The 15,934-nt window shown below is 44.4% G+C and overlaps 1 protein-coding gene across 1 annotated transcript in view; it reads right to left on the minus strand.

Annotated features, from left to right (window-relative positions):
* Positions 1-15,934, minus strand: part of adgrg6 (adhesion G protein-coupled receptor G6) — a 72,498-nt gene that overhangs the window by 8,686 nt on the left and 47,878 nt on the right. The window contains 19 exon segments of the mRNA XM_063902612.1: positions 5,361-5,513; positions 6,024-6,125; positions 6,638-6,770; positions 6,939-7,089; positions 7,637-7,739; positions 8,045-8,313; positions 9,544-9,671; positions 9,806-9,912; positions 10,068-10,113; positions 10,930-11,046; positions 11,205-11,345; positions 11,928-12,093; positions 13,656-13,792; positions 13,869-13,933; positions 14,637-14,725; positions 14,841-14,952; positions 15,522-15,618; positions 15,620-15,671; positions 15,757-15,795. Coding sequence (XP_063758682.1) covers positions 5,361-5,513; positions 6,024-6,125; positions 6,638-6,770; positions 6,939-7,089; positions 7,637-7,739; positions 8,045-8,313; positions 9,544-9,671; positions 9,806-9,912; positions 10,068-10,113; positions 10,930-11,046; positions 11,205-11,345; positions 11,928-12,093; positions 13,656-13,792; positions 13,869-13,933; positions 14,637-14,725; positions 14,841-14,952; positions 15,522-15,618; positions 15,620-15,671; positions 15,757-15,795 — 2,207 coding nt within the window.

The raw sequence follows: 15,934 nt of genomic DNA on the forward strand, positions 1-15,934 counted from the left end.
GCACTACTCCCTGCAAACGGTGCAACACAAACACCATAAAACTGCACTCATTTGTGATTAAACCGACTTTACAACGGCGGAGCACAGGGTTAAGGGTCGTGTGAAAGAGGTCGGTCGTACTGAAACGCCCTCAGAGGATAATCGCCTCATATTTCCTAACTTTCCTCAGAGATGGATTTCTGCTTCTCCACCGCGGCCGGGCTGCTCTGCATCAGGAACACAGTGTCATTGTTCCTGGCCTCTGCAGGCGGCTCTGCATTATGTCTCTGACTGTTTCACTGACTGACAGGTTCCCCATCAACATCTGAAGCTGATGAAACCGAAAACAGTGTGGTTCTGCTGCACCAGAGGGGCACCCCCCCAAAAACAGCAAATTAATTCAGCATTACACGATTCACCCTAAGAATCCCTCGGTGTTGTGCACGTTTGGAAGCAAAGTAAATGTGGATGCTTGGCTATGATTGGCTGGGAGTTTACACAAATAAAAGAGTCCCGATGAAATGAGGAGCGAATAAATATGCGTTCATGACTCAACTCATCGAGACACAACGAAGACAGCCTGGAGTTCATCCAGCGGCTCAGCAGAGAACAGCTTTGATATGAATTCAAACTGGATCTCAGCACTTTAAAGAGTCCTCTGCTGCTGATGTTCAGGTGTATATCAGTATGTAGAGTCTCTACTTTAAAGAGTCCTCTCCTGCTGATGTTCAGGTGTATATCAGTATGTAGAGTCTCTACTTTAAAGAGTCCTCTCCTGCTGATGTTCAGGTATATATCAGTATGTAGAGTCTCTACTTTAAAGAGTCCTCTCCTGCTGATGTTCAGGTGTATATCAGTATGTAGAGTCTCTACTTTAAAGAGTCCTCTCCTGCTGATGTTCAGGTGTATATCAGTATGTAGAGTCTCTACTTTAAAGAGTCCTCTCCTGCTGATGTTCAGGTGTATATCAGTATGTAGTGTCTCTACTTTAAAGAGTCCTCTCCTGCTGATGTTCAGGTGTATATCAGTATGTAGCGTCTCTACTTTAAAGAGTCCTCTCCTGCTGATGTTCAGGTGTATATCAGTATGTAGTGTCTCTACTTTAAAGAGTCCTCTCCTGCTGATGTTCAGGTGTATATCAGTATGTAGAGTCTCTACTTTAAAGAGTCCTCTCCTGCTGATGTTCAGGTGTATATCAGTATGTAGAGTCTCTACTTTAAAGAGTCCTCTCCTGCTGATGTTCAGGTGTATATCAGTATGTAGTGTCTCTACTTTAAAGAGTCCTCTCCTGCTGATGTTCAGGTGTATATCAGTATGTAGTGTCTCTACTTTAAAGAGTCCTCTCCTGCTGATGTTCAGGTGTATATCAGTATGTAGAGTCTCTACTTTAAAGAGTCCTCTCCTGCTGATGTTCAGGTGTATATCAGTATGTAGAGTCTCTACTTTAAAGAGTCCTCTCCTGCTGATGTTCAGGTGTATATCAGTATGTAGAGTCTCTACTTTAAAGAGTCCTCTCCTGCTGATGTTCAGGTGTATATCAGTATGTAGAGTCTCTACTTTAAAGAGTCCTCTCCTGCTGATGTTCAGGTGTATATCAGTATGTAGTGTCTCTACTTTAAAGAGTCCTCTCCTGCTGATGTTCAGGTGTATATCAGTATGTAGTGTCTCTACTTTAAAGAGTCCTCTCCTGCTGATGTTCAGGTGTATATCAGTATGTAGAGTCTCTACTTTAAAGAGTCCTCTCCTGCTGATGTTCAGGTGTATATCAGTATGTAGTGTCTCTACTTTAAAGAGTCCTCTCCTGCTGATGTTCAGGTGTATATCAGTATGTAGAGTCTCTACTTTAAAGAGTCCTCTCCTGCTGATGTTCAGGTGTATATCAGTATGTAGTGTCTCTACTTTAAAGAGTCCTCTCCTGCTGATGTTCAGGTGTATATCAGTATGTAGTGTCTCTACTTTAAAGAGTCCTCTCCTGCTGATGTTCAGGTGTATATCAGTATGTAGAGTCTCTACTTTAAAGAGTCCTCTCCTGCTGATGTTCAGGTGTATATCAGTATGTAGAGTCTCTACTTTAAAGAGTCCTCTCCTGCTGATGTTCAGGTGTATATCAGTATGTAGTGTCTCTACTTTAAAGAGTCCTCTCCTGCTGATGTTCAGGTGTATATCAGTATGTAGTGTCTCTACTTTAAAGAGTCCTCTCCTGCTGATGTTCAGGTGTATATCAGTATGTAGTGTCTCTACTTTAAAGAGTCCTCTCCTGCTGATGTTCAGGTGTATATCAGTATGTAGAGTCTCTACTTTAAAGAGTCCTCTCCTGCTGATGTTAAAGATCTTAGCTTTTGCAGACCATTTACATGCACTAACACCTCTAGAGCGTACTACAGGAGAGTGGAAACCACAGAAAGAAGAGTTCCCCCGTGACAAACTTTACAAAACAAAATCAATATCTGCATCATTTTGAAAGGTCATATTTTCTTGGTTCTGTTATTTTCATCCCAAGAACTCTGAGTGTCGGAGTGTCAGGACTGTCTGGCAGCAGGAGAGGTAATTTATATTGCTCTCAGTTTTACACACCAACCTGCCAAGAAAAAGTCTTCTTCTGCATGTTGTTGGGGGGGGGGGGGGGGGGAGACGCTGACATGTATACACTTGTGATTTGCAATTATATAGAAACATGGTGTAATGTAGAAAGTATTTTGGTCAGGGAATCAACGGTCTTAGGAGGAGAAGAGAGGGGACCAAGTTTTAAAATGTGGAAGTGTGTGCAGGGTGAGTCCTGCAGGGTGAGTCCTGCAGGGTGAGTCCTTCAGGGTGAGTCCTGCAGGGTGAGTCCTGCAGGGTGAGTCCTGCAGGGTGAGTCCTGCAGGGTGAGTCCTGCAGGGTGAGTCCTGCAGGGTGAGTCCTGCAGGGTGAGTCCTGCAGGGTGAGTCCTGCAGGGTGAGTCCTTCAGGGTGAGTCCTGCAGGGTGAGTCCTTCAGGGTGAGTCCTGCAGGGTGAGTCCTGCAGGGTGAGTCCTGCAGGGTGAGTCCTGCAGGGTGAGTCCTGCAGGGTGAGTCCTTCAGGGTGAGTCCTGCAGGGTGAGTCCTGCAGGGTGAGTCCTTCAGGGTGAGTCCTGCAGGGTGAGTCCTGCAGGGTGAGTCCTGCAGGTGCTCAGGTCATATACAGTGTGAGGAGCGTCCTCTGCAACATAAGCCTAAGGCTTCGAGGCTGAACTGCAGACTTTGTCAGGATTTAAGGGGAAGCTGCTGATAGTACTGTGCTGTCTATTTTTATCCGAAGGAAACAAACTGTCTTGGATTCAACTCGCGTCCAAAAACACCTGAATGTTTCTGATGGTTCAGACAGCAGCGGTTACCATGTCAGTGAAAGTAATATCAAATAACAACAGAAACAATCAAACATTACAAAAGTAAAACTGAAATACATGAATACATGAATTGAATGGGTGCCTACACGAACTATGCTTTTAATGACATAGGGTTAACCCCTAACCCTAACAGCATGAAAGCCACAGACCTCCCCTCAATTTAAGAGATGATAAAAAGGTATTGGATCATTCAGGGAAATTCAGATTAAAAAAGATAAACCACAAAGTTGTGTCAATGCTTTCATGCTAGGGAAGAAACTCAGAGGTGGAAGGAGTGCTCTGATCTTCAGTCAGGCCGATCATATTTTCTAACACAGCTGATGCGAACTGTGCCAACTGCCCAACATCTGCAGGTAAGCATCCAGCCGTTTGCATGAGCTGGAGACCCCTACTGTACATTTCTATCATTAAACTTTGGGGTCCGGCACAGGTTCACCGTGCTGGTGGTCCACATGAGGAGGCTTACAGTGGAGGAATGTGTTGAGGTAACTCCACTTAATCAGCTCTCGGTGTCTTTGGTGTTTTATGAGTTTTTCCTGTTGTGTTTTTATGGGAACTGTTAGAAAAAACGTTGTCATGAAATGTTTTGTGTTTTGTTCATTATTTTTGTTGTTTTTAATTCTGGCTCATAAAGCCTTTCGGGCCACGCCGCAAAAAGGTGATAGAAGCTATAATCATTATAACACAATAATTATTAAATTATATAAAAATATATAAAAATATATAAAATATATAAAAATAACAATAATTTTATATAATTTAATAATTATTAAATTATATAAAAATATATAAAAATATATAAATATATGTATTTTATTATTAATATAATTACAAATATTATATATAATAAAATACAAATACTATTATTAAAGATAATAAAACATATATTATTTTAGTAATAATAAATGAGGTGTATTTCATTTTTATTCAATGTATTTGAATTATTATTATTAATGATGTTATTTATTTTTTGCTAGCTTAACTTTTGTAATCATACTTTTTTAAATGAATAATAATATTAATAATACAGACTTATTGAATTATTTACTTGAGTTAATATTTTTATTGTTATTAATTAAATCATATTATTGTTTATTTTATTATTCCTATATTTTAATGAAAGCAGGAAGGAATGATCAAAACAAACAAAAAAACGCAGAAATAAATCAAATCAAGCCTTAATGAATGAATTAGTAATTAAAATATCAGTTTGATAAAGAAAAGCATCTCACTTTAAAGACAATTAAAAAATGCAAGAAATGATGTAGAAAATGTTCTGGGCAGAAGTCTGATCCCTGCTGCAGGGATCAACATGTGTATTCTACTTGTGATAAACGTGGTTTACGTTGCTCTGTCCGTTAGAGAACAGATGTGGATCACATCCTGCCGTCAGGACACAGCGGAACAGAGGGTGACCTCACTTTCTGACCACAGCGATATTAAACACACAGTGACATTAAACCCGGAGTTAAAGGTGGCAGATGTTAGGTGGATGCAGGCCGGCAGGGCGTGCTTGTTTTGCACCCTGGGGCACTCGGGGTGGGTGGAGTTAGGAGTTGTTTTAGTCGCATGTCAATGTTTGCAAACGGACCTCCGCCCACCCCCGTGCATCAGGCTGGGAACAAGATGATGACATCACAGTGAACCGGCCAATCACAACACACAGTGGCTGCTTTCCCAAAATGTCTGCAGCAAAGGCGTCCAAATGCATATGTTTCTTATCGTCCCCTGATTAAATCTAAACAGGACCTTTAGCTCAGCACTTTGAATACAACACATGTTGGGAAACACAGGAAGCAGGAAGTCACTCAGCCAATCAGATTGAGCTTTACCTCGTTGGTCGTCCACGGCTGCTATTGGTTGGAAGAGCTTTCTACACCAAACACAGAGGTAGATACGGGAACAGGTGAGGGAGAATACACAACCTGACAGTCAAACGTGTACATTTACACAAACAGGAAGCGTGTGTGTGTGTGTGTGTGTGTGTGTGTGTGTGTGTGTGTGTGTGTGTTACCTGTGTTGCTGTGTCTCTTGCTGAAGGGGTTGAGTGTAGCTTTAGCTTTGGAGGTCCAGTTTGCGGTGCTGGAGCCGAAAGAGCTGGAGGACAGAGACTTCATGTTGTCCGAGCTCACCTTCTTTGTGTTGTTGGTGGCCGTCTTACTCCAGTCTGCAACACACACACACACACACACACACACACACACACACACACACACACACACACACACTTTTTATTATATTATATCTATCAGTAAAAAGCTATAAAGGAACTACAGTACATAATACCGACTCATGTCAGGGTGTGAGGACTCATTCCTGCACCACCCTGTAGACGGATAACGATATGCTCTGTGACTGAAGCAAACATTGAAAGTGTGTGAACTCTGTGTTTCTTTTTTAAATGGTATGACAAGGCAACACTTAAGTAAGTACTCTTACTCTAAGTGTGTACTTCAGTATTTCTCACTACTGGGAACCACTGAGCACCTGGAGCACTTCCTGCCCTTCAGTCTGATCCCTCTTTATTAGCTGCAGAGCCCAGAGCCTAAAAGTTAATAAAATACAAACTCTCTCTCACACACACACACACACACACACACACACACACACACACACACACACACACACACACACACACACACACACACACACACACACACACACACACACACCGTACCTGAGTTGTCGGACAGTCTGAACCTGCCGCAGCAGAGGTATCTCCTCCACTGCTTCTGGACGTTCTCCTTCAGCGCGCAGTGGAAGATGAATATGAAGAGACCTGCAGAGGAGCACTCAGACATCAGCGTGAAGCCTCCCTGGTTCATAACGGACATCAAGACTCTTCTTTGTTATATTTATATATATATATGAGCCGTTATCTTATTTAATGTGCGATAATTTGCAGTCAGACAGTGAAGACCGTCCGGCGGCTGCCGCTGTGAATTAACGGCAGACTGAACGCCGGTGGACGGGCAGCACTGCAGCGGGCGGTAAATGCCGCTGAACCACATTAAGAAACAATGAACCCCGGCGCTCTGGAGAAAAGGATCAGGTTTGAGAAGCTCTTTAATTCCATCTGCCTTCGTATGAGTAAAGCAACACGATCATCGACCCGACGCAGTCCCGGACTGAGGTCGTTGAGAGCGGCGTTAGGGAGACAATCAGCGAAGTAAACGGTGATGTCATGTCTGAAGGTGAGCTACGTTAGCTAGCTAGCTTACAGCATGTCCGCAGTAGCATCAGAGGAGTCATGTGGTCACTGTTAGAATAAGCAGATAAAGCTGAAGGTACCTTGCAGGGAGTTGAAGATGGAAAACAGGTAGGTGAAGGCCAGGTAAACCGGACCCCAGGCGAACAGGGCGAAGCTCCAGGTCATCCCCAGCAGGAAGGTGAGGCTGACCACACTGCGCAGGTTCCTCAGGACCTGACACCACCGAAGAAGAAGAAGAAGAAGAAGAAGAAGAATTAGAAGGAAGAGGAGGAGGAAGAAGAAGAAGAAGTTTCTCGTTGTGTGTTTTCAGTTTGAGTTGTTGTCTTTGTGTTGTCACTGTTTTAATGTTGCTGTTGTTGTTGTTATTGTGTGTTTGCGTACCTCCTCTCTCAGTGTGCGGTTGCTCCTCTTGCCGTTGCGTCCGCAGATCTGCATCATCACCACGATGAACATCGCAACGTTCAGGAGAAACACCAGACAGAAGTAACCGACGCACGTGGTGTAGAAGACCACCGAGTTCTGGATGAAGCAGCTGCGAGATCGAGAAGTGGAATGAGTCAGCATAATGAGTCCTAAAACCATGGAATGAGTCAGCATAATGAGTCCTAAAACCATGGAATGAGTCAGCATAATGAGTCCTAAAACCATGGAATGAGTCAGCATAATGAGTCCTAAAACCATGGAAGGAGTCAGCATAATGAGTCCTAAAACCATGGAATGAGTCAGCATAATGAGTCCTAAAACCATGGAATGAGTCAGCATAATGAGTCCTAAAACCATGGAAGGAGTCAGGATAATGAGTCCTAAAACCATGGAATGAGTCAGCATAATGAGTCCTAAAACCATGGAATGAGTCAGCATAATGAGTCCTAAAACCATGGAATGAGTCAGGATAATGAGTCCTAAAACCATGGAATGAGTCAGCATAATGATTCCTAAAACCATGGAATGAGTCAGCATAATGAGTCCTAAAACCATGGAATGAGTCAGCATTTCCTCACTTCCTCTCCCCTGGTCTGGAGGTCAATGGTTCTCTGAAAGTGTTTTTGGTTACTGAATAAACTTTATTTAAGACTTACAACTTAGAGGGCTCCTCCCCAGACCCCCCCTGGCCGTACTCCCGAACACCGTAAGAGTTTTTATCCACCGCAACTACGATCCCCACCAGCACAGCCGGCAGACCTGCGACACACACACACACACACACACACACACACACACACACACACACACACACACACACACACACACACACACACACACACACACTTCTTTAAGCATAACAAATACAACAAGTGGTGAAGGAATGAGTCCTTAAAACCCTGAAATGAGTTAGCGTTTCATCACTTCCTGTCCCCTGGTCTGGAGGTTAATGGTTAGCCGCCTTTAGCTTAGCATGGTGAAATCACTACGAGATCCCATTGGACCAGAGAGATGCTGCCTTCAGGGACCACCACAGGAATAGGACACCCCGACATGAGTCTCACCCCAGCCCACGATGCAGAACTTGAGGATGTATCTGCGGATGTAGGTGTTGAACACTTTGACCAGAGCGATGTACATATGGATGGACTCCAACCCCATCCAGGTGAAGGTGGTGAGCAGGAAGTAGTGCAGGAAGATGGCCACGCACAGGCACAGCCAATCAGGCTGCAGGGAGGCCAGCCAGCCGTCCAATAGGAAGACGAGGTTCAGGAAGAGCAGCGAGGTGCTCAGGTTCATCAGGATCTTAGAGGGGTAGTCCCGACGCAGCTTCCTGCAGATAGGAGGAGACGCTTTAAAGGAGACACTGTCGGACAAGTACAGTCTGAGCATTTTATCTATCCTCATCACTCAAAACTGACAGAGGATAGGAAACAAGGAAAGGAAACGAGGGGAGAAGAGAAGAGGAAAGAAGAGGAGAGGAAACTAGAAGTAGAGACGAAACAAGAGAAGAGGAGAGGAAATAAGAGAAGAGGAGAGGAAACAAGAGAAGAGGAGAGGAAACAAGAGAAGAGGAGAGGAAACAAGAGAAGAGGAGAGGAAATAAGAGAAGAGGAGAGGAAACAAGAGAAGAGGAGAGGAAACAAGAGAAGAGGAGAGGAAATAAGAGAAGAGGAGAGGAAATAAGAGAAGAGGAGAGGAAACAAGAGAAGAGGAGAGGAAATAAGAGAAGAGGAGAGGAAATAAGAGAAGAGGAGAGGAAACAAGAGAAGAGGAGAGGAAATGTGGATACGAAACAAAATGAGAAGATAGAAGAGGCAAGCTAAGAAACAGAGAGGAGAGGAAACAAGATGGGAGGAAAGAAAGGAAACAAGGAGGGAACAAGAGAAGAGGAAACAAGAGGAGAAGAGAGGAAGCAAAAGGAGAGGCAAGCAAAGGAAACAAGAGGACAGGAAATGAAAAGAGAGGAAACGAGAGGAGAGGATGGGAAAGGAGGTCAGGAACCCTTTGAGGGAGTCGTGTATTTATCGATCAATGTAAATTCATGTCCGGGACAGAGGAAGGTTCTGATTGGATCTGCTGCTCTGAGTCAGCAGAGGAAGGTTCTGATTGGATCTGCTGCTCTGAGTCAGAGGAGGAAGGTTCTGATTGGATCTGCTGCTCTGAGTCAGAGGAGGAAGGTTCTGATTGGATCTGCTGCTCTGAGTCAGCAGAGGAAGGTTCTGACTGGATCTGCTGCTCTGAGTCAGCAGGAGGAAGGTTCTGATTGGATCTGCTGCTCTGAGTCAGAGGAGGAAGGTTCTGATTGGATCTGCTGCTCTGAGTCAGCAGAGGAAGGTTGTGATTGGATCTGCTGCTCTGAGTCACAGGAGGAAGGTTGTGATTGGATCTGCTGCTCTGAGTCAGAGAGGAAGGTTCTGATTGGATCTGCTGCTCTGAGTCAGCAGAGGAAGGTTCTGATTGGATCTGCTGCTCTGAGTCACAGGAGGAAGGTTGTGATTGGATCTGCTGCTCTGAGTCACAGGAGGAAGGTTCTGATTGGATTAGCAGGAAGCAGACTCACTCGAAGGCGATGTAGGTGAGCAGCGTGGCGGCGGAGAAGATGGCGGAGATGCCGCAGCCGATGTAGGTGATGAAGGTCAGGATGCGGTTGTTCTGAGGGTCGGTGTACGCCGCCGCGCCGGAAATATCCTGCAGGGAACAGCGGGGAATCACTCTCAGTAAGAAACAACTAACCAGAGACAATACACGGCTGATTGATGGTTAATTGATGGTTAATTGATGGTTAATTGATGGTTAATTGAACTTTAGTCAAGGAAACGTACCATGAGGATGCCGAAGTGTGTGAGGTGGTCACACAGACACACCGTTCTGTTGCTCGTGGACTCTGCAGCCACTCTGCAGCCGTCTGCGTTCCAGCCTCCAGCCCCACCTGGTGGCAGTACACAGGTATTACACTCTAAACACACACACACACACACACACACACACACACACACACACACACACACACACACACACACACACACACACACACACACACACACACACACACACACACACACACACACACACACACACACTTACTGTTCATGCTGAAGTCCCAGAACATGCAGACTGGGTTCAGGTTGGGCTGTCAGGACAGAACAGACATGTTTAATGCAATCAGATCAAAAACTAAAACTCCAAAAATGAAATCATGGGAATAAAAACAAATACTAAAAAACAAGAACATTTTCTTTGGGTTAAATATAAATCATTTGAAAGAAGAAAAATACAAATGAGAATTCAAAGAATAAAAGACAAGAAAAAAATCAGACCAACCACACACACACACACACACACACACACAGAGACACACACACAGACACACACACACACACACACACACACACACACACACACACACACACACATACAGCCATACAGACACACACACAGACACACATACATACAGACATACAGCCATACAGACACACACACACACACACACACACACACACACACACACACACACACACACACACACACACACACACAGACATACAGACATACAGACATACAGACACACACACACACACACACACACACACACACACACACAAACACACACACACACACACACACACACACACACACACACACACACAGACATACAGACATACAGACATACAGACACACACACACACACACACACACACACACACACACACACACACACAGACACACACACACACACACACACACACACAGACATACAGACATACAGACACAGACACAGACACACACAGACACACACACACACACACACACACACACACACACACACACACAGACACACACAGACAGACACATAGACAGACACACACACAGACCAACCACAGACACACACACACAGACCCAACACACAGACACACACATAGACACACACACACACACACACACACACCTGGTCAGACAGGTGAGCGATGGTGATCTCCACCGGCTCCTTCAGATCTTTGATGGAGAAGTTCCCGACGCTGCTCGCCACGACATAGCTGTTAAGAGAGTGGCCATGCTGCTCCTTCTGGGAACACACACACAGAATTATCAGTGTGTGTGAGTGAGTGAGTGAGTGAGTGAGTGAGTGAGTGAGTGAGTGAGTGAGTGAGTGAGTGAGTGAGTGAGTGAGTGTGTATGTGTGTGTGAGAGTGAGTGTGTATGTGTGTGTGAGAGAGTGTGTACCTGGAAGAGGGTGGTGCTGCTAAAGAACAGGAAGTTGATGCGGGACAGATGCTCCATCTCGCTCAGAGAGACGCCCGACAGCAGGGAGGGGGGGAGGAGCACCTGAGCCAATGGGTGAGAGCGCTCCGACTCAAAGTCAATCTGAGGGGGAGCAGGGGGGAGGAGAGCCTTTAGAAACGTTGTTGTTGTTGTTTGTTACAATCGTTGAATGATGCCATTTGAAATGTTGTTTTCAAAATAAAACTCCATCAATTAGGGATCCATACTTCACTCTCTGTGCTACCTGAGGGGGGAGGAGTTACCTGTGGGGGGGTGGAGTTACCTGTGAGTATTTACCTGTGGGGGGGTGGAGTTACCTGTGGGGGGGTGGAGTTACCTGTGAGGGGGTGGAGTTACCTGTGGGGGGGTGGAGTTCCCTTTGAGTATTTACCTGTGAGTATTTACCTGTGGGGGGGTGGAGTTCCCTTTGAGTATTTACCTGTGGGGGGGTGGAGTTACCTGTGAGGGGGTGGAGTTACCTGTGGGGGGGTGGAGTTCCCTTTGAGTATTTACCTGTGAGTATTTACCTGTGGGGGGGTGGAGTTACCTGTGAGTATTTACCTGTGGGGGGGTGGAGTTACCTGTGAGTATTTACCTGTGGGGGGGTGGAGTTACCTGTGAGTATTTACCTGTGGGGGGGTGGAGTTACCTGTGAGTATTTACCTGTGGGGGGGGTGGAGTTACCTGTGGGTGGGTGGAGTTGGGGGCCATGAAGGCGCTGAAGGAGGTGCCGTTGAAGGCGGAGGTGTTGACGGTGGAGATGCCCACAGCCAGGTGTCTGGAGGTGATGCTGATGGAGGAACCCTCAAACTCCATCTTCTGCACCAACTCATCCACCGTCTTCAGAGCCCTGGGGGGGCAAAAGTATTTCTCTTAGTATAGATTAGTAAAGTACACCAAAGTACAGTAGAGTACACCAAAGTACAGTAAAGTACACCAAAGTACAGTAGAGTACACCAAAGTACAGTAGAGTACACCAAAGTACAGTAGAGTACAGTAGAGTACACCAAAGTACAGTAGAGTACACCAAAGTACAGTAGAGTACACCAAAGTACAGTAGAGTACACCAAGTACAGTAAAGTACACCAAAGTACAGTAGAGTACACCAAAGTACAGTAGAGTACACCAAGTACAGTAGAGTACACCAAAGTACAGTAAAGTACACCAAAGTACAGTAAAGTACACCAAAGTACAGTAGAGTACACCAAGTACAGTAGAGTACACCAAAGTACAGTAAAGTACACCAAAGTACAGTAGAGTACACCAAGTACAGTAGAGTACACCAAAGTACAGTAAAGTACACCAAAGTACAGTAGAGTACACCAAGTACAGTAGAGTACACCAAAGTACAGTAGAGTACACCAAAGTACAGTAGACTACACTAAAGTAAGTACAGTAAGTACAGTAAAGTACAGTACAGTAAAGTACAGTACAGTAAAGTACAGTACAGTAGAGTACACCAAAGTACAGTAGAGTACACCAAGTACAGTAGAGTACACCAAAGTACAGTAAAGTACACCAAAGTACAGTAAAGTACACCAAAGTACAGTAGAGTACACCAAGTACAGTAGAGTACACCAAAGTACAGTAAAGTACACCAAAGTACAGTAGAGTACACCAAGTACAGTAGAGTACACCAAGTACAGTAAAGTACACCAAAGTACAGTAAAGTACACCAAAGTACAGTAGAGTACACTAAAGTACAGTAGAGTACACCAAAGTACAGTAGACTACACTAAAGTAAAGTACAGTAAAGTACAGTAGTACAATAAAGTAAAGTACACTAAAGTACAGTACAGTAAAGTACAGTAAAGTACAGTACACTAAAGTACAGTACACTAAAGTACAGTACAGTAAAGTACAGTAAGTACAGTACACTAAAGTACAGTACAGTAAAGTACAGTAGAGTACAGTACAGTACACTAAAGTACAGTAAAGTACAGTACACTAAAGTACACTACTAAAGTAAAGTACAGTAGAGTACAGTAAAGTACAGTACAGTACAGTAAAGTACAGTACAGTACCTAAGTACAGTACAGTACACTAAAGTACAGTACACTAAAGTACAGTACAGTAAAGTACAGTAGAGTACAGTACAGTACAGTAAAGTACAGTAAAGTACAGTACACTAAAGTACAGTACACTAAAGTAAAGTACAGTAGAGTACAGTAAAGTACAGTACAGTACAGTAAAGTACAGTACAGTACAGTAAAGTACAGTACAGTAAAGTACAGTACAGTACAGTAAAGTACAGTACAGTAAAGTACAGTAGAGTACAGTACAGTACACTAAAGTACAGTACACTAAAGTACAGTACACTAAAGTACAGTACACTAAAGTACAGTACAGTACAGTACAGTACAGTAAAGTACAGTACAGTAGAGTACTTGAGTACTGCAGTACTGCTCGTACTTCTCTGCGGTGGAGGCCAGCGTGCTCTCGGAGCTCGTCATCACGTTGGAGATGATGGTGACGACGGTGGAGGCCAGCGAGCTGTTGATCTTGGCCACGCTCACCAGCTGCTGCACCTTCGACACCACCTTCGACACCTGCGGGACCCCATCATGCATTATAACAAGCACTGCCTTTAATATTTAGGATATTCAGTTATCCGTCTGTACACACCTCCTCGTCCGACAGCTCGTTGTCAGTGATGACGGCCAGCTGCACCGCCACCTCCGCCGCATTCTCTGCACACACCCAAACACACTCAATGACTCAAACAGCATATTAACGAGTCGTTTCTTACTATCGGAACTATATGTTGCATAAAGAGTTAAACACTTCCTTTACCAAGAGATAAATCCAAATAGAATCGGTACAACTATTTTCTTCTTGCGGACAAATGAACCCTTTCAACAGCACTGCTGTTCCAGCATTATGTGCTTTTATTGTGAAAATTTGAATGAAATGTGTCCGAGCGATCCAAAACACACACACAATAATTCAAAAGGAGAGGAAAGAATACGACTCAAATGAAGGGAGAATAAACCCCATATAAAAGATATGCTTTTATTATGAAATTGGAAAGAGCTCCAGAATTGTGTCCAAGCAATAAAAAAAAAGCACAGAATAAATCAGACTAGCACCAAACGAATGAACGACTGTTTTTAAAAAAGAAAATGTGTCCTGAGATAAAAGCCCCGATTAACATGCTTTTATTTTGAAAACTGGAATGATTTACAAAATGATGTGCAAGCGATTTAAAACACGATATAAAGCATCAGAAAAAGCGAAGTGACGACTGGAAGAATGAAAACTGCATTCAAAAATAAACTTTAAATCGAATGCTTTTATTTTGAACATTGGAGTGGTCTCCAAAAATGTGTCTAAGGGATGCAAAGAAACGTACAGAAGAGAAAATAAGAGCTGAGTTATGATTGGTGTTCGTACCTGCAGACACCTCGATGGTGTCGATGTCCGTGCAGTTACTGACGTCTGCAGCCGACCAATAGGAGGACAGGTTCTGAGGACTGATCAAACTGAGACACAGGAGACAAAGTGTTGAGAAAACCAGCAATATTTCTGACATCATGTCTAGTGTGTGTGTGTGTGTGTGTGTGTGTGTGTGTGTGTGTGTGTGAGAGAGAGAGTCACCAGGTCCTGGAGGTGCTCTGCTCCTTGTTGGGGAAGCAGGGCAGCGTCTGGGTGATGGTGGGTCGGCTCTCCGGCCAGCGGTAATGCAGGGGGTTCTCCTCGGGACAGTTCTCTGACGGAAACCGAAACCAAAACAAGAGTTACGTGGAAGTTTAGGCTGCATACTGACAGGAAAACATAGAAACTGAACAACACAGGAGGACGATGAAGTCCTTAAAGGGGAAGGACAGGATGAAGAAGATCTGAGGAATCAAAAACTTGGTTATATTTTGAAAAATGTAATGATCTTCAAAATGTGTGGAAGTGGATAAAGATCTGAGCAAAGACGACGACTGAACAATTTGAAAACTGCATTATCAAATGACCAGCTTAAATTAACGTATAAAACATAAAACAAACAAAAGCTTTTATTTTGAAACTGGTATGATCTTGGAAAATGTGAATAAAAACAAAAAGCAATTCAAAAAACGAACTGAAGAAAAAGGAAGAACAATTAGAAGTCTTTAACTGATGATGAAGTGGGGAACACTTTGAAGGGATAAAGACTTAACATTGGAATTGTCTCCAAAGGATGTGTTTGGGGGAAAGGAAGCCCCCTTTAAAACACAAGCTTTTATTTTGAAAATTGGAATTATCTGCAATAGTCTCCGCTAGATTAATGTACAGGTCATATTTTCTTACCTATCAGTGTGACCTGGGTGGAGGCGGGCTGCAGCTGCAGGCCGGCCCCCATCGCCCCCCCGCTGCCGGACAGCCTGTTAGACAGCTCCGCCCCCCCCCACGCTCTGATTGGAGATGTAGTAGTAGAGCAGCAGCGCCTGGCACGAGTAGCTGCAGCCGGAGACAGGACGGGGTTACACCTGATGACATCATCAGCGGAACAATACAACAGGTGAAGAGGGTAAATGTGTCTTACCTGGTGGGGTTTCCCTCCCGCTGTACACCGAGCTGCACACTGCACACACACACACACACACACACACGATCAACAGGAGAGAGGACAGCATGCAGGATACTCGTTAAGCACTTTATTTTAACGACCGTCCCTCCTCTGTACCTCTGCGGCCTCCTGCACACCAACACACTGACACGGT

The sequence above is a fragment of the Eleginops maclovinus genome, chromosome 15 (assembly GCF_036324505.1).
Source record: "Eleginops maclovinus isolate JMC-PN-2008 ecotype Puerto Natales chromosome 15, JC_Emac_rtc_rv5, whole genome shotgun sequence".
Taxonomy (NCBI): Eukaryota; Metazoa; Chordata; class Actinopteri; order Perciformes; family Eleginopidae; genus Eleginops; species Eleginops maclovinus.